Below are 24,971 nucleotides of genomic sequence, written 5' to 3' on the forward strand. Positions count from 1 at the left end.
TATCTGCATTTCAGAGACTAGAGCCTGTCACCGCTGGAGTAACTGACTGCAGGAGATGAGAGAGGGTCAGTTGCAGGTGGGGGTCTTGGAACTGCAAGGGATCAGAGTGTACACTGGCCAAAGGTGGAAGGTGCTGACCAGTAACTGCTTGGAAGCAACCACCGTGTTTCAATAGGATCTCAGTTGCAATCCACTGCTTGTGGTTAGGAGGGCTGCTGATTCAGCAGCAAAAGGGTTGGAAATAAAATGGAAGAAATGAAAAGTAGAACATACGAGTGGTGGCAATGTTTATTTCAACAGGCAGAGGGCCGGGTGTCTCCATGCAGGAATCCATGACCCTCCCTGGGGGGCTGGCTTCCAGTAACATTACTTCCCACTTCCCGAGCGCTTACTGAGTGCTGGGCGCCTAGCTTTTGAATTCCCACGGTAACCCTATGGGAACTATGCCATCTCCATTCTACAGATGAGAAAACTGAGCTCAGGGAAATTAGGTGACTGCCCAAAGCCATACTGCTGGTGGGCCCCGGAGCCAAGGTTTCGACCCGAATCTCTTGAGGACAAGGTGCAGTTCCTTTGGCCCACACATTTACAACAGAGAAATTTCCATGGACATGAAACAGCCCAGAGATATTATTTCATACCCATTTAGATGAACAAAGTAAAATAAATGGAAAGAAAATCAGAAGTTTGAGGACACCAGTGCTGGCCAGGAAATAGAGAACCACAAACCCAGGCACACTGAAGGGTGAGAGGTCAATTGCTCCAGGTGTTTGGAAAGCAATTTGGCAGCTTCCAATAAAGTCCAAGACGTAGCTGGTCCAATGATGCCACCGCAGACATTTAGAGAACTTCTGTAGAGGGGCACAGGGAGACAGCGCTAGAAAGCTCAATGAATCACTGTAACTGCACAAAACAAAACAAAGCCGACCGCCCTAAATGTCCCTCATTGACAGTGGGTGTATGAGGAGGTGACTGCCTCCTGGCTGCTGGTACTCTGGGGAGGGAGCTTTGGTGCCCAAGGCAAAAGACTGAGGTTGAACTCTGGGACTCCCAGGAGGGGCTGATTTTCCTGAGAGCCCCGTGAGCCAAGAGTGAGCCAAGAGTGGGGACCATCTTGATTCTCTCGGACAGGGGAAGATCTGAGCAGGGCTCCTGGCTGATTGGAGGCTCCGAATCGCACGTCTTCTCCTGTCCTAATCTCAGGCTCCAAGCCTGGCTTGCAGTTTCTGGCTCACCGTGCTGCGGTCACCGGCCCACACTCCCAGGAGCGAAGACCCTGGGCAGCCTCCTCACCTCCATCAGCCCACTGCACCGGTCTGCTGCCATTTCCCGCACGCATTCCAGGAGGGTTGGGGACGCCGGCTTCTGCCTGAGGATTTATGGTCCAGGAAATGCATTTTAAATGGATCCCAGGATGCTCGGATCCAAGAATCAGACACTCTCTTGTGCGGGGGAAAGGGGGCGGAGGGTGAGAGTATGTCTGGAGAGAGACCTAGAAACGCCCGAATGGCGGTCCCACTTTGCTCCCCAAAAGCGCGACCGTTCCCCGAGTGGGGGGGCGCTACCTGTTGGCCAGGGCGCAGGGCGCACGGAATTCGGGTGACTTTGCTCCAAGATACATGCGTGTGTCCCGACTCTCACTTAATTTATAGGGGAGAGGGACTCGCCAAATCCCTGTTTTCTGGGGTAAGCCCCCCTCCCCCCACTCTTGGACCCAAGCTGCCCGGAAGGAAGAAGGAAGCATTGTTTGTCACCGGAGAAAACCACCTGTGGTTTGCAAAGGGCCTCAGTCGAGTCAGGGGCAGGCGGGGCAGATCCGAGCCCGGCGGGAGGGGCGAGGCGCAGGGGCGGGCAGGGGCAGGGGTAGGGGCGCTCAGCTCGCAGGTCCTGCTCTGCAGGCCTCATCGCCCAGCTCCCGGGAGGGGGCCGAGGGCGCCCTGAGTGCTGCGCGCCTGCCCATGACGCAGTTCCTGTGCCTTTAAATCCCACTCCCGGAGGAGGCGGGGGCGCCCCGGCTGGACCCCGGTTTCCAGTCCGGCGGGGGCCCCGGGGAAGCCCAGGGCGGGGAGCGCGGGGCGGGGGGCGCGGAGGGCGGGGCGCCCGGGGTCCCCGCCTGCGCGCCGCGCCCTAGCCTGCCGGGCCGCGCCCCTCTTGGGACCGCCGCGCTCCGGGGGCGGGGGCGGGGGCGGGGGCGGGGGCGGGGGTGCGCGGGCGGGGACCGGGCGGGGGCGCGCGGGCGGGCGGGGTGCGGGCGCGCGCCGCGCGGCCCGAGCGCGCGAGCCGGGCCCGGAGCGCACGCCGCCGCCGCCGCCCGAGCCGCCGCATTGCTGCTGCTGCTGCTGCTGCCGCCGCCGCCCCGCGCCCGGCCCGCGGCCCCCAATATGGTGCAGCCGCCAGCGCCGCCGCCCGTGCCGCCGCCGCCGCCCGCGGGCCACGCCGCCGCCCTCGGGCGCCCGCAGCGCGGCAGCCGCAGGTGGGGGGCCGCGGCCCGGGCCTGAGCCGCCCCCCGCCCGGCCTCGGCGTGGCGCCCTCCCCGCGGGGCTGCCGGCGAGGGGCCCTCTCGCCGCTGAGGTGGAGCCGCGGGCCCCGCCGCCGCCGCTCCTGCCCCCTCCCTCCCTCCTCCCCTCCCCCTCCCCTCCGGTCCTGTCTCCAGCGGGAGCGCGAGACGCTGGTCAGGCTCCGCGGCGCAGCTCGAAAAGGAATAATCGCCCCCGATTGACTGAAATTCCTCCGGAGCCGGCGCCGCGGCCGCCCGCGCCCGAGACCGCGCTCCGGGGCCGCGTCCTCCTTTCCTCCGGAAAACGCTCGCGACCCAGGGCCGCCGGCGGCCGCGACTCTGCTGTGTCGATCGCCTGAGTCCGTTTTCACCGTTTGCGGGATCTGGAACCGAGTTACATGCATGTCCAGTGGGGGCAGGTTTAATTTTGACGACGGAGGGTCCTACTGTGGAGGCTGGGAGGACGGCAAGGCGCACGGCCATGGCGTCTGCACCGGCCCCAAGGGCCAAGGCGAATACACCGGCTCGTGGAGCCACGGCTTCGAGGTGCTGGGCGTCTACACCTGGCCCAGCGGCAACACGTACCAGGGCACCTGGGCGCAGGGCAAGCGCCACGGCATCGGCCTGGAGAGCAAGGGGAAGTGGGTGTACAAGGGCGAGTGGACGCACGGATTCAAGGGGCGCTACGGGGTGCGGGAGTGCGCGGGCAACGGGGCCAAATACGAAGGGACTTGGAGCAACGGGCTGCAGGACGGCTACGGGACCGAGACCTACTCGGACGGAGGTAGGTGCCGCGGGCCGGGCCGGGCCTGGGCGGGAGGGACGTGCTTCCGATCGCGCCCCTTCTGTGGATCTCTGGGGAAGTTGAGCTGCGTCCTCCAGTTGGGCCGTGGGCACCAGGGGCCTTTCCCGGGCTTCCCTGGAGGCCACGGCGGCTCCTGGCTACAGGTTGCCCCGCTGCCTCGTGGGGACAGTGCCCCTGTGCCAGCTGAAGGGTGTTGGGGGCTTTCCAGGGGCAGAGCCAGGCGGGGCCCAGCAGAGCCTCCGTGCGTCGGACACAGCAGGCCGGAGACCTGCGGGAAGGGCCAGGCTGGGCCCGCGGCCCTGGGGAACCCAGCAAGGGCAGAGGGGGCTGGGAGAAGGGCCCCTCCCCTTGTTGGCTTTGCCCCCCACCCTGGAGGCCGCCCTTCGATGAGGCCCCAACTTCGCTTCTGGTGTTCCTGCGGCGCCTGAGGGCCTTCCTCAGCCCCGAATCTGCCCAAGCCGAGGGAAAGGAAGTGATGGGGAGCGCTAGGGGCGGGGGATGCCAACCCGAACCAAAACAGCCAGGCAGTACACTTCTAGGTGGTTGGACGCGGACTAGCGCTGTCGAAGCAGGCTGCTGGAGGGAGGAGGGAGGCCCATCTGCTCAGCGAGAGCCCAGGAATCTCGTCTTTCAGTGGCTGCATCGTTTTCACCATTAGTTGAGGGAATCGATCTGTGCCTTCATTCTAAGATGCCACCACATTCGGGGCAGAGCCGGGGCCGGAAGCCAGGGAGCTGCCTGCTGCTGCTGCTGTTGCTGCTGCTGCTGCTGCTGCTGCTGTAAGATGGTTTCTGTGCAGGGAGCCTTGGCCGGCTCTGCAGCTGCCCGCCTGCCCGGACTCTCCGATATCCACTCCTCAGTGCACCTGACACGCACGGAGCCGGTCCTTTCCTGGAAGCCAGACCCCAAACAAACTGGCTTCCCCGACCAGTCCACTCCCATGTGGGAGCTCATCCTCAGAGGCACTGGGTCCTCTGCCTCCCTCGGGCGCCTCGCCTGTTTCAGGCATGGATGCCTGGGAAGGGAGTGAGACGCAGCAATGACTTGTGCTTCTGCTGGGAATAAAAATCCTGAGCGTACGTGTGCTCTAGTCCTCCCCGCCCGCTCGCTGCCTCCGAGTCTCATGAAGAAAGCTCGGAACACCTGCTCCACGGCCACATCCAGGAGTGGCAGGGGGCTGGAGAGTAATTATTATTTTGGCTTATGCAACTGAAAAGCAGGGTTCGTTATTACCCGAAGAGGAGGAGGAGTCTGGGGCAGTTAATTATATAATGCTCCTGCCTGTCAAAGCCGTGCCCAGCCCCGGTCTCAGGCGGCCTTTTCTGTGCCGTTGTTGTTTTCATGGAGCAGGTTGGAGAGCTTCCCTGACCCTGGGGCGCTGAGGGCCGGGCGGGAGCAGACGGTGCTCCCTTGGTTCCAGGCTGTGGGCCTGTGTGTGTGTGTATGTGTGTGTGTGTGTGCGCGCGTGCAGGCACAGGGAGGCCCGGGCAGCAGATGTGGGTGGCTGAGACAGGCAGGCAGCCTGGCGCTTCCAGCTGGGCTGTTTGGAGCCCAGGGGCTGCTATCACCCCCAGGCTCTGGCCAGGAGGCTCTGCAGACCTGTCCTCCAGAGGTGCTCCTGGCTGAGCCTGCTCCAGGAGGACTGTGCAGGCCGGGCTCACGCAGGGCATGGGGACGAGAGGAGCCAGGGCTTTCGTTGTCTCTGAAACACTCGAGAATATCTGGGGGTGAGGCTGAGCACCCCACTCTGCCCACGCTCCTCAGACATCTCCAGTGTCCTGAGGAATCATTTCTTTCATTCAACAAATACTAATGGAATGTTTGCTATGAGCCAGGTGTGCCAGGCTCTGGGAAAACCACACTGAGCAAAGCAGACAGCCAGGTGTCCTAGGCTTTGGAAAAACCACACTGAGCAAAGCAGACACAGATCTTTGCCCTCACGGAACTTACATTTGAGGGAGAAGGAGCGGCGATTATGTTGTGACTTTTTAGGGAAGAAAGGATCTGATTCAGTGGCTGGCCGTGTAGTTTAGGATCTGACGGGTTAAGGGGAGAGATGTTTTTCTCCATAGGTCCACTTCCCTGGGCTCTCCACTCCAGCCAGACAGCTCCCTCAGCATCCTGCTCCCCTAAGCCCTTCCCCTCCTTGTGGTCGTTCCTGATCGTGTCCATTCTACAGATGAGGCCAGTAAGGCCCGGGCTGTGTGATTCAGGAGTCCCAGCCTTTGGCTGCAGGGATCCCCGATCTGTCTGGGACCAAACCCCCCTCGTTCTCGCATCACATTGCCGGAAGAAGCCCAGATTGTCAACATCCTCTCAAGGGGTATGCGGTTCTGAGCTCTCCCATAAGCAAAGCCAGGCAGGGATGCAGATGGGGAGCTTCATGGCCGGCTCTCCCTTTTGGTTGGCAACATGGCATGACGGGAAATAGAATTGACCCTTCTGGTCTTGGGGACTCGGGCCTGGACATCTGTGCCACTTTTCTGGAGGGCTCCCAGCTTCCTGTTGGGAAGGGGGTGATTGTGGCACTGAGTGTCCCCAGGCAGCCCATGGAAGGAGCCTGCAGGGTGTGGGGATCGCCAGAATGGGGCAGAGACCTCCATGCCTCCTTCCCAGTCAACTGGTGAGTGGTGACAGCCATGTTGCAGTGAGGAAGGAGTTAATGGCCCCAGCTCCACTCTGACTTTTCCTTTGCACAAGAAGTGGGGGAATATTGGGCAGCCATCAGCAAAGCTCCGGAACCTCAGCCCAGCTCTCGGCGCTGACTTGGGGAAATGGCGATTTTCATGAATGATGCACCAGCGGCCAGCGTATTCCACATGTAGCTGGAATTGGTGTGGAATTTCAGCTGTGGACACCTGTGCCAACTCCTACTCCTCCAGGTGTGTCCTCCCCTTAGGGTACTTCATGATTGAGCTGAGTAGCTTCTACCATCTGCATGGTGAGGCCTGGGGGTGTGGGGTACAGGCACACCTGCTTGCAGTCACAACCCCAGCTTGCATCCTGGGCTTGAATCCCTGCCCTACATGCCCTGTTTTGTGACCTTGGTTGGGTTACTTAACCTCTCTGAGCTTGTTTCTTCATCTTTACAAAAGGTTGATAACAATACCTGTAAGGTGGGTGAGGATTAATTGAGAACGGTGTGCGTGGCTATGCCAGGAATATAGTAAGCATACATTATTATTTACCATTAGTTTTTTCATTACAGTTTCCAGGCGATGCATGTCACTTACAGTGATCATTATTAGAACCAACATCTGGACATGAGACTGGTGATCATGTAAATGATGTTAAATAGCAACATTAGATACTTACTGTCTGCCAAGCATGTGGCAAGTGTTAAATGAATTATAGCCCTTAATTCTTACACCTCTAGAGGGTGATTATCTTGTTGTTCTCATTTTCCACACTGGGAAGTGGAGGCTCCCAGTGGGTGTGGGTTGGGAGGAACCAGCAGGCGTCACGCTCAGGACTGCCGTCCCAGAGCCTGGGCTTTTGCTAGGTACATCGCTCTCTAAATGCCCCTGTGCAAAAACACCTCCTGTTCTTTCCTCTCATTTATATCTCTCGTTCTCTTGTGCGTACAGTGGCCCAGAATTGCAGGTGAATGCCCATGCACAGACGGGCAAACCCATACCCTGCCCAGGACCCCTGGCCCCCTGAGGCCCACCATGCATGCCGGTGCTGCACTGCACAGGTAGATCTTTCCTTCGGGTGCTGTGTACACAGAACCCCTCGAATCGAAAGTTACCCCCTCCAATAAGCCCTCCTACACCCTGAAAGATATGAGTCATCTCACGCCCAAGCCTCTCCCCCTCATACTCAGGTCCCGTTCACCGGCCCAGATTCCTCAACCCACACAAATCACACACACCCACAGTCAGAATTCAGATCCCCCCAGGCGCCTGCGCACACACACGCGCACAAAACACCTGCCACCCGGAGACATTTTCCACCCTGTCCCCCAGAACGCAGCCACTGCGCCCTTACAGCCTTGCTTGCTCTCCAGTGGCCAAGGACTCTGAATCTCCACCAGGCCTGTAAACGGGGAGCTCAGATGACAGAGGCAGTGGTGTGCTTCGTTTCCATTTTAAACACACGTTTATGCTGTTAGTGCCCTTTTAGGGAGAAAAATCCCTCATCTCAACAAAATAAACTACCATGGGGCATATGCTTTGTGCTTGGCTATGACTATGCAACAAGTAATTTCTTTTTAAAATGAGTGCCCAGGTTAGAAGGAATCAGGTTCATTGGTGCGGAGATTATGCCAACAGAAACTCATTTCAGAAACAAGAAGTAAGCCCTGAGCAGTTGGAGATGAAAGCGTTTTCTCCGAGATTCTCTTTCCGCTACTTTGGGGGGCGGGTGGTGAAAGGCTCCGTAAGGTGAAAAGAGAAAGGAAGAAGCAAACAGCTATTTTTTTGTTGCCAGTTATAGCTGAGGAACAAATGTGGCTGAAGGGCACCCCTACCCATGTCGGCCCTGAGGCCGTTTGAGGGGCTTTGTGTGAGGAATCCTGAGATGAGCTGGCCGGGGAGTGAGGACCAGCACCCACCTACAGCAGCGATCTGGAGTAGTGAGTGAGCAGCCCCAGCTGACACAGAGAAGGAGAGAGAGAACTCTGACCCCTTCTCTTCTGAGGACACCCAGCCGGAGAGAGCAAGAAGGGGTGGAGTGTGGGGGTGGGGGCAGGAGCCTCTGCTGTTCCTTTCCAAGACGTTTTCTTCCTGTTTTCCCCAAGCCTCCACAACTCTAAATATGACGAGCTCTCAACTGTGAGCTAATGATGTTGAATGTAACGCCCTTTGTGTCCTTAGATGACAAAAAGACTTGTGAGTACTAGAGGAGAGGGTGATGTTGGTGTGAATTTTCCACATTGGTCCGTGTCTCCGTGGACTGGCCGCTTCCCCCGCTGGTAGCTTCCTGGCTGTGAGAGGACATGTGGTGGATGGAGCCATCGCTGCACTGGGGTCCTGGCTCGAACTTGAGTAAGGTGCTGTCTTCCAAGTCTGGAGAGGAGAGAAGAGAAGAGAGGCAGTCCCTTCAGGACCTTGGAGAGCGCTCCCGGCTGCCTGCCTGGGTGGGGTGGATGGCTGGACTCACTTTCGCTCTAGGCATCCTCTTCAAGCCAAACCATCTCTCCTTGCCAGTGACCGCCTGGTCCTGGACCCTGCAGCACACTCAACCACCAGAAGTGTGCCTATGCCTGTGCCAGATGTGGGGGCCACGCCTGCGATCCCAACACTTTGGGAGGCCGAGATGGGAGGTTCACTTGAGCCCAGGAGTTTGAGACCAGCCTGGGCAACATTGTGAGACCCCCGTCTCTACAAAAAATACAAAAATTAGCCAGGTGTGGTGATGCACGCCTGTGGTCCCACCACTCAGGAGGCTGAGGTGAGAGGATTGCTTGAGCCCCGGAGGTCAAGGCTGCGGTGAGCCAAGATGGTGCCACTGCACTCCAGCCTGCTGACAGAGCCATACCCCATCTCAAAAGAAAAAGAAGAAGTGTGCCTGGTCCTACTCAGTCAGTGCATGGATTCTATGCTCCAGGAAGGGCTGCTACTTGGCATGCCTGCCTATTTTTTCACCCCTACCCTGTCAGTCCTTCCTGAAGAAGTGAGTGTCTTCTGAGGTAACATCCTCTGCTGGTCAACTGGGAGAGCGGCTCCCAGCTTGTGGAGGTGGGTTTGGGGGTGAGACTTTATTTTTTTGTTTTTATTTATTTATTTATCTATTTTGAGATGGAGTCTTACCCTGTAGCCCAAGCTGGAGTGCAGTGGAGTGATCTTGGCTCATTGCAACCTCTGCCTCCTGGGCTCAAGTCATTCTCATGCCTCAGCCTCCCGAGTAGCTGGGATTACAGGCATACGCCACCACACCTGGCTAATTTTTTGTGTTTTAGTTTTTTTAGTGTGTTTTAGTTTAGTTTTAGTTTAATTTTTAGTGTGTTTTGCCATGTTGGCCAGGCTGGTCTTGAACTGAACTCAGGCGATCTGCCTGCCTCGGCCTCCCAAAGTGTTGGGATTACAGGTGTGAGCCACTGTGCCCGGCCTAGGGTGAGACTTTAGTAAGATGTATAGAAGTTGCTCTGAAGTCTAAGGTGTATTCCTGCCGTAGGATGTGTGTGTTCAATTCTCTTGGAGCATAACAGGGGTCATAGGTGCACAGCCGAAGGCAGGCAAAGGAATGATTTGTCTGTACCAGTCAGTGAAACTGTTTCACCACCATTCTCTTTACATCTGCCTCAGTGGGTGAGTCCTCTAGACCAATGGTCCCCAACCTTTTTGGCACCAGGGACCAGTTTCATGGGAGACAATTTTTCTACCGCCCAGGGTTGAGGGATGGTTTTGGGATGATTCAGGTGCATTCTATTCATTGTGTGCTTTATTTCTATTATTATTACATTGTAATATATAGTGAAGTAATAATACAACTCACCATCATGTAGAATCAGTGGGAGCCCTGAGTTTGTTTTCCTACAACTAGACGGTCTCATCTGGGGGTGATGGGAGATAGTGACAGATCATCAGACATTAGATTATCATAAGGAGTGTGCAAACTAGGTCCCTGGCATGAGCAGTTTACAACAGGCTCTGCATTCCTATGAGAATCTAATGCTGCTGCTGATCCCACAGGAGGCAGAGCTCAGGCAGTAATGCAAGCATTGGAGAGCGGCTGTAAATACAGACGAAGCTTCACTTGCTTGCCTACTCACTCGCCACTCACCTCCTGCTGTGTGGCTGGGTTTCTAACAGGCCACGAACCGGTACCAGCCACATTTCACGGGCTCAACAGCCACGTGGGACTAGTGGCCACCATACTGGACAATGTAAATCCAGAACATTCCATCAGTGCAGAAAGCTTTATTGGGCAGCACTGGTCTGGAGTGTAAGTTCCATATGGGAAGGGGTTTGTGTCCGTGCCGGTCACTGCCATGTGCCCGGTGACTAAAATGGTGCTGGCACGTGGTGGTCAATAAATATTTGTGGAATGAATGAATTGTGCAAGTAAACGCGGTAGTATTTGGTAATTTTGTTTACCATCATTATTTCCTATGCCTGTTTCATTGCAAGACCTTAGAATTGGACGTAGTTAAAGGAAAGTTTTTCCCGGTGACCCTCATGTCCACAGGTCAGTCTTACTTTACAATTAGCATTAAAACATGCCTGTTCTAATTCCTTGATTAGTTTTGTTTTGTGGTTGGCTTTGTCGTTGCTCCTTAAGAGACTGCCAGTGTTTCATATGAGAAAGATGATGGTGTTGAATGCAGTGAATAATGGAGTGATACCAGCAGTCATGACTGGGAGGCATTTTTGGACCACGATTTAATGAGTAGCATTCATTGCAAAGTGCAAAGAAAGACCCATGGAAAGATGAGTACCCTCCAGTCTGCTTAATTCCTCACTATCTTTTTACTGCTCCCTTTTCCTTGGCTTGATTCGTTCAGTCATTGGAGAAGCATTTGCCAAGTTCAGACCGTGTTCAAGGCACAAAGACAGAAAAGCTCAGGTCCAACCTCAGTGAATCAGCCTTAAGTATTTGCTGAGCATTGACTGTGTACGCAGTACAGAGTTTGTGGTAACGTGGAAGATTGGGAAAAAAGAAACAAACACATAAAAATGAAAATTCAAGAAATAGGATGTCCTATGTTCTACCAGGAAGAATAAGGAGTCTGAACAGGGGTGCAAAACCGAGATATATGGAATAATTCGGGGTTTCTCATGCCACAGTGGGGGTCCTGAATGGGAGCACCACAGGGCAGGGACCTGAGGAGGGGCAGGGCCGGTGTGTGTGTCCCTGAAGGAGCGGCAGAGGCTTCTGGGGGTAGGCAGTGCCTGAGTTGAGTCTGGAAGGGCAGTAGGGTGAGAGTTGTTATCCAAAGCCTGAGGCTGCAGATTTGTTGGAGGCCACGTCTCCCTCAGCCTCAGCTTCCCCATCTCTATGATTTAGTCATGACATTTTTTTCCTTCTCAACATGTGCCATCTCCCTCCTACCTATGAATGTCATGGGTGTTGTTCTGGACCCAGGGAAGGCTCGCTGGTGCAAATGCTTTCCAAAAACACGGAGAGTCGCTCTCTCTGCTGCCGGTGGAGTCTGAGTTGGGCAGGACATGGGCCCGCCTCTGTCTGCTGCTCTATGCCGGTGCTTCCCAAGCCTGAGTGTTACAAGAACCACCTGGAAGGTGTGTCAGGACACAGATTTCCAGCCCCACCCCTGAGTCTCTGGGCCTGGGATGCCACCCAAGAATTTATATTTCTTACAAATTTCAGGCGATGCTGAGGCTGCTGATCTGGGGACCTCACATTAAGAACCACAGTCCTGGGCTTGTGCCTCCTAAGCCTGGCTACGCATTTGAGTCACTAAGAATGTCCCTGGGAGATGGTTAGAAATGCGGGGTGTCAGGCCTGCCACCGACCTCCAGGGTCAGGATGTGTGTTTGGAGATGCTCAGGTGGCTCCAGTGCAGGAGATACTGCTTTGGTGCACTCACTTTAACCTTAGCTGTGCATGGGCTTCATCTAGGTTGCTTTAGAAAATGCAGATGCCCGGGCCCCACCCATAGGTGCTGATTGAGGTCCTCTGGGTGCAGCCTGGGCATTGGGATTCTTTTTATTTTAATTTTTTTGAGACGGGGGCTGGCTCCATCTATCATCCTGGAGTGCAATAGTGTGTGATCGTGGCTCACTGCAACCTCTGCCTCCTGGGCTCAAGCCATCCTCCCACCTCAGCCTCCTGAGTAGCTGGGACTGCAGGCATGCACCCCCATGCCCGGCTAATTTTTGTATTTGTTGTAGAGATGGGGTTTTGTCGTGTTTCCCAGACTGGTCTCAAACTCCTGAGCTCAAGCGATCCGCCCACCTTGGCCTCCTGAAGTGCTTTTATAGGTGTGAGCAACTTTTTTACAGGATTACAGGTGCGAGCAACTGCACCTGGCCTGGGATTATTTTTTAAACATTCCAGGTGATTCTAACGTTCAGCGCAGGTTGAGGACCACTCATCTGGAGCGTCTGTAGCTGGACATCACTTGGGAGCTTTGATGACTGACCCACGCCGGGGTCCATCCAAGACCACTGACACTGGAAACTTTAAGGTGGGGGTCTGAGCCTGAGTATTTGGTCACAGCAAGCAGGGCCTAGAGTTGCAGCTGTAGATAAGAGTTTTTCAAACTCTGGGTCAAGTGGTTCGTGAAATTAATATAGTACATTAAAATAAAGTAGACTAGAGGCCGGGCGCGGTGGCTCATGCCTGTAATCCCAGCACTTTGGGAGGCCGAGGCAGGCGGAGGCCGAGGAGGTCAGGAGATCGAGACCATCCTGGCTAACACAGTGAAACCCCGTCTCTACTAAAAATACAAAAAAAATATTAGCCGGGCTTGGTGGCGGGCACCTGTAGTCCCAGCTACTCTGGAGGCTGAGGCAGGAGAATGGCATGAACCTGGGAGGCGGAGCTTGCAGTGAGCCAAGATAGCGCCACTGCAGTCCGGCCTGGGTGAAAGAGTGAGACTCCGTCTGAAAAAAAATAAAGTAAAATAAAGTAGACTAGAAATTTTCCAAGCACAATACCTACGTTTCTTTCTTTCTTTCTTTCTTTTTTTTTTTTTTGAGACAGGGTCTCACTCCGTCACCTAGGCTGGAGTGCAGTGGCGAGGTCTCAGCTCACTGCAAGCTCCGCCTGCCGGGTTCACGCCATTCTCCTGCCTCAGCCTCCCGAGTAGCTGGGACTACAGGCACCCACCACTGCGTCCGGCTAATTTTTTGTATTTTGTTTAGTAGAGACGGGGTTTCACCATGTTGGCCAGACTGGTCTTGAACTATTGACCTCAAGTGATCCGCCCACCTCAGCCTCTCAAAGTGCTGGGATTACAGGTGTGAGCCACCTAGCCCAGCCTATTGTGTTGTTTTTAAATATATTTTTGATCTGCAGTTGGTTGAATTTGTGGACTTGGAACCTGAAGCTATAGAGGGCTGACTGTGTATGATAACCTAGAACTGCAAAGCCAGGGAATTCCTTTGAAAGAAAAACACTTTTTCTTTCTAAAACATCTATTTTGTTCCAAGTATTGTGCTGGGCATTTTATCATAGACGTTATATCTTACATTCCTTAAGATAATGCCTTGAGATAAGGCATTCCGCTCCCATTTAAAAGACAGGAAAGGTGAGGCTCACGGGGTCACACTCGCTGAGATCACAGCACTGCAAACTTGTTTCTGGCCGCGGAATTGTTTCCGGCGCTCCGAGATGCCTTTCTTGATGGAGCCAGCATTCCAGGGGCCCCCTTGCTTTACAGATGAGGAAACTGAGGCCCACCAAGGGAGGGGCCCTGCGCCAGGTCTCACAGTGAAGCAGGGGCAGAGAGGTTTCACTCCCAGCAATTTGTAAGCTTGGGGGACTGCCAGCGTGGTGTGGACACAGAGCTGCGTGACCCCTCCCAGGATAAAAGCAGGTCCCTGCAGACACGAGGAGCCACGTGTCCCCTTCCAGGATAAAGGCAGGTTCCTGCACACGTGAGGAGTTACACGTCCCCTCCCAGGATAAACGCAGTCCCCTGTATACAGGAGGAGCTGTGCGTCCCCTCCGAGGATAAATGCAGGTCCCTGTACACAGGAGGAGCTGTGCGTCCCCTCCCAGGATAAGTGCTGGTCCCTGCACACACAAGGGTCCACGCGTCCCCCACAGGATAAACGCAGGTCCATGCACACATGAGGAGCCGCGTGTCCCCTCCCGGGATAAAGGCTGGTCCCTGCACACATGAGGAGCCGCGCGTCCCCTCCTGGGATAAAGGCTGGTCCCTGCACACACAAGGGGCCGTGCGTCCCCTCCCGGTATAAAGGCTGGTCCCTGCACACGTGAGGAGCCGCGCGTCCCCTCCTGGGATAAAGGCAGGTCCCTGCACACGTGAGGAGCCGCACGTCTCCTCCCAGGATAAATGCTGGTCCCTGCACACGTGAGGAACTGTGCGTCCCTTCCCAGAATAAAGGAAGGTCCCTGCACACATGAGGGTTGGTGGCTCTCCTGAGGGTTCACAGGTTCCCGGGGACCCATCCACGGATCCCCAGATAAGAACCTGTCCATCCTCCCCGGGGCCTAAGCGTGCCCAGATTGATCTCAGTTTACACAGTGAGTAGAAAAATAAGCCGGGATCAGCAGATTTCTACAGGCCTGGTGGAGGCTTGGGCTGGAGTAGACCCAGGCAGAGTTGGTCTTTCACCTCGCCCCCTTCCGGAGGCCCCGTACCCTTGGGGTCAGCATCCAGGCAACATGGGATACCCAGAACCTTCTTTCTTGTCCTGAGCCCTTCTCTCCCAGCTCGGCATGGACTTGAGTGACAGCTGCTGTGTTTCTTTCCTGCCCAGCGAGTGGGGCTGGGCCCTGGAGCTTTCCCTGTTCATTTGTTTCGTCTCCTTGTGGGGAAAGCATGGCTCCCCCATTTTCCAGATGGGAAGCAGGCTCAGAGATGCAACAGAAGTGGGAAGTGATGGAGCAGGGACTCCATAGCTCCAGTCACGAGTCTTAAACTCTGTGCGCGTCTGGGTCGCCTGACCCGGCCTCCCTGACCCGGGCTGCCCAGAAGGGAGCCCAGGAATGCCTGGGAGGGTCACACAGCCAGGGCCATTCAATGCAGGTGGTGCTGGGACCACGCCTTGAGAAGCTCCAGTCGCCTTCCCTCCTCTGCAATGAGGCATTGCTAGGGGGAGGCGAGTGGGGGAAGAGACCGGGTCTGTTGGGGTCAGCCCCGGGCACAGCACCCGACAGCAGAGGAGAGCTCCGGAAATCATGGCTGGATGGGTCAATGAGTGGTCAATCAGGCGAGCTCTGAGCAACAGGAGGGGCCGGTGGTGTGGAGAGAGGGAAGAAGAGCCTGCAGGAGGGAGATGGCGTGTGCAGGGGCACCACGGCCAGAGCCTGCTTGGTGTTCAGAGAGCCCTGTGGCTGCCGCAGCTGGGAGAAGGGCACGGGGTCTGAGCACAGACAGCTTCCAGGCCCCAGGGATGGGGGAGTTTGAATTTTGTCCAGGGCCCGGGAACAACATTGTCTGATTTAAGCAGGACAGCAACGCAATCTGGTTTTGTGTGTGTGTGTGTGTGTGTATATATTTTTTTTTTTTTTTTGAGACAGAGTCTCGTTCTGTTGCCCAGGTGGGAGAGCAGTGGCGCGATCTCAGCTCACTGCAAGCTCCGCCTCCCGGGTTCACGCCGTTCTCCTGCCTCAGCCTCCCGAGTAGCTGGGACTACAGGCGCCCGCCACCACGCCCGGTTAATTTTTTGTATTTTTTTTTTTTTTGTATTTTTAGTAAAGACAGGGTTTCACCGTGTTAGCCAGGATGGTCTTGATCTCCTGACCTTGTGATCCGCCCACCTCGGCCTCCCAAAGTGCTGGGATTACAGGTGTGAGCCACTGTGCCCGGCCAGGTTTTGTATTTTTGTAATTACACTTTTTATTTTGAGATCACCGTAGATTCCCAGGCATTGGTGAGGAATAGATCAGAGATCCGGTGTCCCCCTCATGTGGTCTCTCCCGAGGTAGCATCCTGTGCAACTGATGACATGTCGGAACCGGATATTGACGTGGACACAGTCAGGATGGGGAGCACCCGCGCCCCGGGGTCCCTTGTGTTGCCCTTCTGTAGCCACACCCGCTGCCCTGGCAGCCTCTGAGCTGTTCTCCATTCCTTCAGTTTCGTGGTTTCCAAAATGCTCTGTAAACAGAAAAGTACAGTTCGTCATTTTGGGGCTGGTCTTCAGTTTCGTCGTTTCCAAAATGCTCTGTAAACAGAAAAGTACAGTTCGTCATTTTGGGGCTGGTTTTCGTCACTCAGCCTCATTTGCTGGAGATTCTTAGGTGTTGCCTATATCAATAGTTCGTTCCAGGCTGGGCTCCGTGGCTCACGCCTGTAATCCCAGCACTTTGAGAGGCCTAGGCGGGTGGATTACCTGAGGTCAGGAGTTCGAGACCAGCCTGGCCAACATGGTGAAACCCCGTCTTTACTAAAAATGTAAAATTAGCCGGGTGCGGTGGTGCGTACCTGTAATCACAGCTACTCGGAGGCTGAGGCAGGAGAATCACTCGAACCTGGGAGGCGGAGGTTGCGGTGAGCCGAGATCGCGCCATTGCACTCCAGCCTGGGTGATAGAGTAAGACTCTGTCTCAAAAAACAAACGAACAGCAAACCAGAAAACCAAATAAAATAGTCCTTTCTTATTGCTGGGTGGTGTCCCACAGTGTGGATGGGCCGTTTGTTTAACCATCTGTCCCTTGAAGGGCATCTGGGGTGTCTCCAGCGTGGGACGTTGTGAATTTAGAAAGCTGCTGCCAACTCTCAGGTCCAGGTTTTCCTGTGCACAGATGTCTTCGCTTCCCCCCAGTGGATGCCAGGAGAGCTGGTGCTGGGCCGTGTGGAAGTTGTATGGCTGAGTTCACGTGGTCACTCTGGTGCTGGGAGGGCAGGGAAATGGGGGGCCAGAGAGGAAGCTGGGGGTCATGGGAGGGATGCCACCTCTAGGGAGCGGTGCCTGTGTCCAAGGAGTGGAGACAGTGGCTGGGTCTGGTGAAGGCTGTAGAGGTAGGCGGGCTGCATGGTAGGGCAGAGGCCAGGAGTCTGGGACTGGGTGGGCCTGTCTTTGAGGGAATTTGGAGAAGGAGCAGATGCAGGTGCAGGGGCCGAGAGTCACCTATGAAACATGCTCAGCAGAGAAGCTGTGTGCAGCCGGGACAGGGGTGCGTCTGTGGTGGGGATGGTGTGTCTGGGTGGAAGGGATGGGGCATCTCCCACTCCCGGTGGCATTGAATAGTGGGAGGGGAGTGGCTGGGCGCAGTGGCTCATGCCTGTAATCCCAGCACTTTGGGAGACTGAGGTGGGCGGATCACGTGAGTTCAGGAGTTTGAGACCAGCCTGGGCATCATAACGAAGCCCCGTCTCTACAGAAAATACAAAAATTAGCTGGGGCATGGCAGCCTGCGCCTGCAGTCCCAGCCACTCCGGAGGCTGAGGTGGGAGAATCACTTCAGCCCGGGAGGTGCAGGTTGCGGTGAGTGGAGATTGGGCCACTGCACTCCAGCGTGGGCGACATAATGAGACCCTGTCTCAAAAAAATAAATAAATAAATAATAAAACTTGGAAATAAGGCAAAAAATATTATTTAAAGAAAACAGAAAGTGGGAGGGGAGAAACGCACAGGATGGAACCTAGGGGAGCCCCAGGACTCGAGAAGTGAGCAGAGGAGGAGGAGGGAGGGAGGCGGGGCAGCAGCTGGGGGAGGAAGGTGTGGACAGGCCGGGAAAAGGAGCAAAGGCAGGATGAGGACACCACACTGGCTTGTGCCTGGCCTTGTGGCAAACACCTCATCCCTTAGGCCATTGGCCATCGTCCCTGCTGTCCTACAGCCCCGAGAGGCCAGGTACGTCCATGTGTCGTGCCCATTTTACAGACGGTGGAGCTCAGGCCTGGGAGACAGAGTGACCGTGTTCGGCACTAACTCCACCCCAGCCTTTTTCCACCTGGCCACACTGTTTACTTGTTCCCGCCAGCAGCATGGGGGCTCTGGTGTCTCTGCATCCTCATCCGCACCTGTCATCGCCTGTCTTTTTGGTTGCAGCCACTTCTGGGATGGATTTCCTGGAGGCTGGTGCTGAGTCTCTCTAGGTGCTTGTCGGCCCATTGGTACATCTTTGGAGCAATGCCTGTTCAGATCCTTGCCCATTTAAAAATTGGGTTATTTCAGGCCGGGCGCAGTGCTCACACCTGTAATTCCAGCACTTTGGGAGGCTGAGGTGGGCAGATCACCTGAGGCCAGGAGTTTGAGACCAGCCTGGCCAACATGGCAAAACTCCATCTCTACTAAAAATGCGAAAATGAGCTGGGCGTGATGGCAGGAGCCTGTAAGCCCAGCTACTCGGAGGCTGAGGCAGGAGAATCACTCGAACCTGGGAGGCGGAGGTTGCAGTGAGCCAGGATTGCGCCACTGCGCTCTAGCCTGGGCAACAGAGTAAGACTCTGTCTCAAAAAAAAAAGGGGGGGGGCACTGCGCACCAGCCTGGGCAACATGGCAAAACCCCATTTCTATAAAAAATGCAAAAAATTAGCTGGGCATGGTGGTGCCTGTAGTCCCAGCTATGAGGAAGGCTGAAGCAGGAGTATCACTTGGGCTCAGGAAATCAAGGCTGCAGTGAGCTATGATCACGCCACTGCATTCCAGCCTGGGTGACAGAGCGAGACCCTGTCTTAAGGAAAAAAAAAAAAAGAAGGATTATTTGTCTTCTTACTGTTGAGTTGCGACATTTTCATAGGCTGTAGACACCACTGTGAGCCCCCGGCTCCCCTGCACCCCAGCCCGCCTGGCTGCAGGCTGCCTGCTCCGTTGGAGGTTGGACTTCTGAGATAAACTGCGCTGGGTGTCTGTCTCTTGGCTCCAGAGTACCAGGCACAGTGCCATGCACACAGTAGGTGCTCAGTAAGCGGTGACAGGACAAAGCCAGGATCGCAGTCTGTGGCTTGGAGGGGTCTGGGGTCCGGCTGTCACTATCTGGCTCTGCTTACCAGCTCCGGTCCTCGGACACCACGACGGCTGCAGGCAGAGGGAGGAGCCACAGAGTCTGGGGGGATGTTGGGCCACCCAAGTATCTATTGAGCGCCGACTGTGTGCTAGGCAACAAGCTGGCCCTGGGGACAGTGGTGAACAAAGAGCCCTAGGACTTCTTGGTTGGGGGAATAGGACCCGTCAGTCAGCCCTGCACAGCTCCCTGCGGGGCACGGATGGGGCGCAAGGAGGGGGCTGGAGACGCCTTCTAGGGAGTGAGGCTGCTGAGCGGGTTGGGGAGGAACCGTGGGGCCTCCCAGACTTCAGGAGGCGCATCTGTGAGCACCAGGGACAGAAGGAACAGGGCCACCCTGGGACCCAGTGCGCAAGGAGCCCAAGGGCCCTCACACTTCACCCTTGGGTGTGCCAGAGCCAGTCCAGTTGTTAAGAAAAACAAGAGCCGGAGGTAAACCCCTTGGGAAACGGAGGTCCCAGCCCACAGTACTGAGTGGGAGGGAGAAGTGTGGGAGTCACCTGGGCTCTGGGGTCCCTCAGGCCAGCAATGGGGACTGGGATCCCAGCGCAGGCTGAGCCTGGGTGGCTATGTCCACACTGCAGAGACCTATCGTGAGCAAGTTTATGGTGCATTCCTGTGTGGAAGAGTACAGCAGAGGCCAGGGGGGCGGGGCTGCAGCGACAGTGACCAGGAGACACCCATAGGGGCAGGGTCCTGGTGTCATGGGCCAGAGCAGGGATGGGGGGCAAAGGGAAGGAGCATTTGAGCCTGGATGGGGGTGTGGTTAGCAGAGAGGTGGGAGGGGAGGGAGAGAGAGAGAGAAGGAGAGAGAGGGAGAGAGAAGAGAGAGGAGAGAGAGGGAGAGAAGGAGAGAAGAGAGGGAGAGAGGGAGGGGAAGAAGCAGAAAAGGGAGAGGGGTGGGCTGTGAGGAGAGGGAGGGGAAGGGCTGCACAGGGGGGAACGTCAGTCCTGCCATGGGGGGGAAGCGCGTTGTTCCTCGCCCCTCCCTTCCAGGTTTTGATGCTGCTGTTCCCTGAGTTTACACCACAGCTCTTTTTGCGTCTTTCCTTGGATTCCACACAGCAGCCCTGTGAGGCGCTGTCCTCCTGCTGCCCGGAGGAGGAGACTGAGGCCAGAGATGCGGCAAACTTCCCAAGGCCACACGGTTCTGCTGTTGGGGCGGCACTGGGCCTCCCTGCCCGCCTGCCTCAGTCTGGCCCTGTGAAGAGGTCTCTTGGGACTGTTAGGAGCATTCGATAGAAACTGGGCCCCTGGGCCGGGTACGGTGGCTCGCGCCTATAATCCCAGCACTTTGGGAGGCTGAGGCCTGATCACTTGAGGTCAGGAGTTTGAGACCAGCTTGGCCAACATGGTGGAACCCCATCTCTACCAAAAAATACAAAAATTCGCCAGGCATGGTGGCGGGCGCCTGTAGTCCCAGCTACTCAGGAGGCTGAGACAGGAGAATTGCTTGAGCCCGGGAGGCGGAGGTTGCAGTGAGCCGAGATCGTGCCACTGCACTCCAGCCTGGGCAACAGAGCGAGACTCTGTCTCAAAAGGAAAAGGAAAAAGAAACTGGTCCCCTGGAGCGCGGGGGTCAGCAGCTAACTTCTCGCCCTGGCAGCTGGACCCGACTTGGCCCAGAGTGCCAGGGCCAGTGCCCCCATCTGCTCTGTGTCGGGAGGGGCTGCTGGCAGGAGGAGGTGGCCACTCCAAAATCCTATAGTCGGAGTCCGGGGGAGGGGGTTCGGGACAGGAACAGCCCAGACCTGGGATCCGCGGCTGCGCAAGGGGCTTCAGGGTGGTCTGAGCCTGGTTCTGAGCCCTGTGAATCCAAGGCCACAGGACTGGTCCTGGGGACTTCTGAATCCCCACCAGTGCCTTCTTGCTCTCAGGAGCGCTGGCCAACCCCAGGCCCCAGGGCTTCCCCTCGTGATTCTCCTCTGAGAGAAACGCACCCACGTACAGCCGCCAGCCGGGAGCAATTGCTGTGCAAACACCCAGGACTGTCTCAGACGGTGGATGCAGCCAGCCAAGCCCCCGGAAGGCTCCAGTTGAAGGGCCGGGTTTATTCCTCCCTGCAGTGAGGGTGGACACTCCCCCAGGAACTACGGGGCAAGAGGGTGTTGGGAAGAGCCCCACTAGGGTTTGGGGTTTGGGTGGGTGGTGGGGAGGGGACGGTCTAGGGACGTAGGGCTCACTAGACCAAGTGCTGTTAGAAAGGGGGCGATTCTCTTGTGGGTGCGTTGGTCACTGTCGCCTGTAGACATGGGAGACCTGCACCAAAATAATGCGGAGATGGGTCAAGAAGCAGCCGTCCCTCGCCTTAGTCGAGAGGGGGGATGATTGGTGATCGTGGGTGGCACAGTGACCTGTTTCTGTCTCACTCTACTGTGATCTCAGAGTGACCTTGTCCACATGTGGTGTTCTGGGAGATGGTTTATATCCAACAGAAGAACGACGCAGCCTGGCAGGAGCTCCAGGTGTCGGGCGGGGCCCCTTTGGGGTGGAGGGGATGCCTCAGAGCCAGCCGCATGCCACCGCAAGCCACCTCTCTGCCGCCGTCTGCCTCAGAGCTGCCTGCCTTCCGAGGCCTCAGCTGGTCCTGTGCGTCCCTGCATCTCTAGGACTCTTGGGTGATGGCTCAGGGGAAGTTTCCAGAAAGCCCAGCCATTTCCTTCTCTCCTCCTGGGCTTGGGTCTGAGGTCAGCTTCCCAGGGGGCACCCAAGCCTCTGTGAGCAAGGAGAGAGAGTGGGTGGAGTGAGAACGGGTGCTGCTGACCTTTGGCAGTGGGAGGGTGTCTCCAGCTGTGTTCCCATTTCTCAGTGACTACCAGGTGCTGTGGCCCTTGGCTGCAGAGGGGGGTGCAGCCAGCCTCTCCTTCCTGTGAAGCAGCAGCTGTGGCAGGGCCAGGAAGGAGAGCTCCCTTCTGCGAGGCTGTGGCTGGGATGGAGGTCTGCCAGAGGCGGGCTCAGAAGAAGTTCCATGAGGAACTGAGGGCTGGGACCTGCCGGAGGAGCTGAGGGTGCATGGGGTCTGGGGGAGCCCCAGAGATGGTCAGGATCTCCTCCTGATAAATCAGACCGCCCCCACCCCACCCTGCCGCTGAGAGGCCTGGTCCTGCTCTAAACCTGGAGTGGATGGGGAGCCTGGGCTGGGGCTGGGGGGCTGGGGAGGTGGTGTAGCCAGTGCCCTGCCCCAACTCAGCCTGTGGTCACCCTTCCAGGGCTGGCATTGGGGGTATGAGAGGGCCCTGGGGTCCCAGGGTCGCAGAGGACTTGCCTTCTCTGCGATGGCCGCTACTACCTGGGTCCCACAGGGGGGTAAGGTCAGAGGGGGACCTGGTGGAGGTCGGCTGTGGGCGGGGGAGCCACAGGAGTGTCCAGGCCCCTCCCAGGCCAGCCCCACAGATTCTGAGGCAGCAGTGGGGGCCTCAATGGAGGAGTCCACTCTGCCCACCCCGGACACTGCCCTGCCAGCCTGGGTTCCAGCGGGGGCCAAGCTCTTGTCCTGGTCTCCTGGGAGCTGTGTGGTCCTGCAAGGACCTCAGCACCTTCCTTGCTTTGAGCATCCCTTCCCCAAGGCCTGGCTGACACTCGGAGCCAGTATCCATAGAGGGCTGCAGGGGCAGGCGAGGGTGGACACTGATGTCCTTGGCTTATTCCTCCCTGGCTGGCTGCTCTAATGTCCAGCAGGGTGGGCGTGAGGCTCATGGGGGGCTCCCCAGCCAGGGCAGGACTTGGGGTAACCCTATCCTGGGATGTTTGCTCCCGCTGTGTGGGGGACATGCCGTTTCCATGAGTGACAGAGTCACCGACGTGGCCAGTACCACTGTGGGCTGAGGCATCTTCTAATTTAAGGAAATGCTAAATTTCAAGTAAAGCTTAGTGAAAATAAGGATGCAACTTCATTCCCCAACAAAACAACCTCTATTTCCCTCTGTGAACCCCTTGGGAGCTGCAGACCGCGGGTTCCGGACCCCCTCACCTCACTCTCCTCCTTCGGAGCGAAAGTGGTGCCTGAAATCTGAGGCCCCATCTCTGAGTCCTGCACTGGTCCTGGCCCGAACACTCCCCCACATCGCATGGGCCACAAGGACCCTCTGGGCAGATTTTGGGGTGTCTTTGGAGGTTTAGGGGCACAGCTTGAAAACTGTGGGGTCCTCCCTGGGGACCACATGCCCAGCTGTGGGGTCCCCCGAGGCCGCAGAGCAAGCTTTCTGGGAAGTCCTCCTCCAGTGAGAGCCACCATGGAGCCCCCATAATGGGAATGGAGGGTGTTGCCATCAAACATGGCCTTGGCGTTGCCCAGAAGTCTAGGTGTGTCCCTGTCAGCTGGGAGGGGACAGGGTAACTGTGCGGCCCTCCCCAGGGCTGAGGCTGGGGCAGCCTCCAGAGGCCAGGTTGTCGCTGTCACTCCCCAAATGGAGGGTCCCCCTCTTTCTCTGATTGCAGAAAAAGGGCTCCAGTAAGCCTGGCTTTTAAAAAATACAGCTTTGCTGACATATATTTCACACACCATACAATTCACCCATTTAAACTGTACAGTCCAGTGGTTTCTAGAATATTCAGAGTTGTGTCACTCTCACCATAATCAATTTTAGGACATTTTCATCATCTCAAGAAGAAACCCTCTAGCTAGCTATCCCTTCCCCATTCCCACGGCTCCCCACCCCTGGTGACTGAGACTCCATTTTCTGTCTTTGTGGGTTTGCTGCTCCTGACGTTTCGCATGCGTGGAGTCATACGCTGAGTGGCCTTTTGTGTGTCGCTTCTGTTGCCCAGCATTGTTTTCAGGGTTCACCTGCGTAGGAGCTGCATGAGTCCACTCCTTCGTATCACTGAGTAATATTCCACTGCGGGGCACCTTGTTTTATGTGAATCTGCCACCACTCAGGACGGCTCACGGGTGGAAACAGCCTAAAGCTGGCAGAGGTTTGGGTTGTTTGCCAGCCCTGGGTCACTTTTGGGCTGTTTCCACCTGGGGGCTATCCTGAGTCGTGCTGCTGTGACCGTTTGCGTCCTTTCGTTTCCTCCTGGGTGGAGATTGGGGGACGGCCTGGCTGGGTCGCTCTGGGCCCAACTCTCCGAGAAGAGCTGTTGAACACATACCCCACGGCTTTTTTTAGTTCTTATTTATTTCATTTTATTTTTTGAGACAGAGTTTCACTCTTGTTGCCCAGGCTGGAGTGCAGTAGCGTGATCTCGGCTCACTGCAGCCTCCACCTCTTGGGTTCCAGGGATTCTCCTGCCTCAGCCTCCGAAGTAGCTGGGATTATAGGCATGCGCCACCATGCCCGGCTAATTTTGTATTTTTAGTAGAGACAGGGTATCAACATGTTGGCCAGGCTGGTCTCGAACTCCTGACCTCAAGTGATCCACCTGCCTTGGCCTCCCAAAGTGCTGGGATTACAGGCATGAGCTGCCTCACCTGGCCTTATTTTATATACTTTTTAAGACGGAGTCTCACACTGTGAGCCAGCACACCTGGCCCATGGCTTCTTTTAAAAAGAGACTTCTGGAAGCTGAGAAGTTTTTTCCAGGGCTCCACCTGGCGACTGACCACTGGGCATGGTGAGGTCTGCGTTTGGAGGAAGTGGGGTGACAGTGACAGCTGTGACTATTGGAGCACACAGTCGGTGCTGGGCAGGTGGGTCATTCCTGAACCCTCAGTGTTTCCCTCCTCGGGGGTCCTGGCCAGTCACTCTCCTCCTCCACACCAGCCCCCAGCAGCTCGCAGGCTGCCTGGGCCCAGCCCCATCGTCAGCCACTGGGCACCCACCTGAGAGGTCTGAACCCTGACCTTGGTGCTGCACGGTCACTGGCCATTTTCACAGAGGGGCCCCCTGAGCAGGAGGAGCAGGGCCAGCATGCACACTGCAGCCAAGGTCCCAAAAAGGAAGTGGCGAGGAGGAGGAGGAGGACCGGCCCCACCTGTTGCCCTTTGTCTCACAGCGCAGACCGGGGGAGACGTGAGGATCTAACAGGGGTTCCTGGGGGGCCTTCATGAAGCTGTAATGAATGTTGTGCCAAACCCCTGTCAACACCAGTGGGTACAGCACAGGGTTCAAGGGCTGAAGAAGTGACCCAGGGCTAGCAAAGGAGACCCGGGGTTTACTGCGGGCCGTGGGGTGGGGA

General features: G+C 56.5%; 1 protein-coding gene across 3 annotated transcripts in view; it reads left to right on the forward strand.

Moving 5' to 3' along the window:
* The first annotated feature begins 2,268 nt into the window (after positions 1–2,268).
* The window catches only part of JPH3 (junctophilin 3), a 103,424-nt gene continuing 80,721 nt past the window's right edge, over positions 2,269–24,971 (forward strand). The window contains exons 1-2 of one of the 3 annotated variants that reach the window (XM_019011589.4): positions 2,495–3,281; positions 3,993–4,171. In XM_019011589.4, the coding sequence (XP_018867134.3) occupies positions 2,900–3,281; positions 3,993–4,171 (561 nt within the window). In that variant the 5' untranslated portion in view covers positions 2,495–2,899. Of the gene's footprint in view, positions 3,282–3,841; positions 8,918–24,971 lie in introns of those variants that run through there. The other 2 variants (XM_031002618.3, XM_019012392.4) reach the window with 2 other exon arrangements.

The sequence above is a fragment of the Gorilla gorilla genome, chromosome 18 (assembly GCF_029281585.2).
Source record: "Gorilla gorilla gorilla isolate KB3781 chromosome 18, NHGRI_mGorGor1-v2.1_pri, whole genome shotgun sequence".
NCBI classification, from domain to species: Eukaryota; Metazoa; Chordata; class Mammalia; order Primates; family Hominidae; genus Gorilla; species Gorilla gorilla.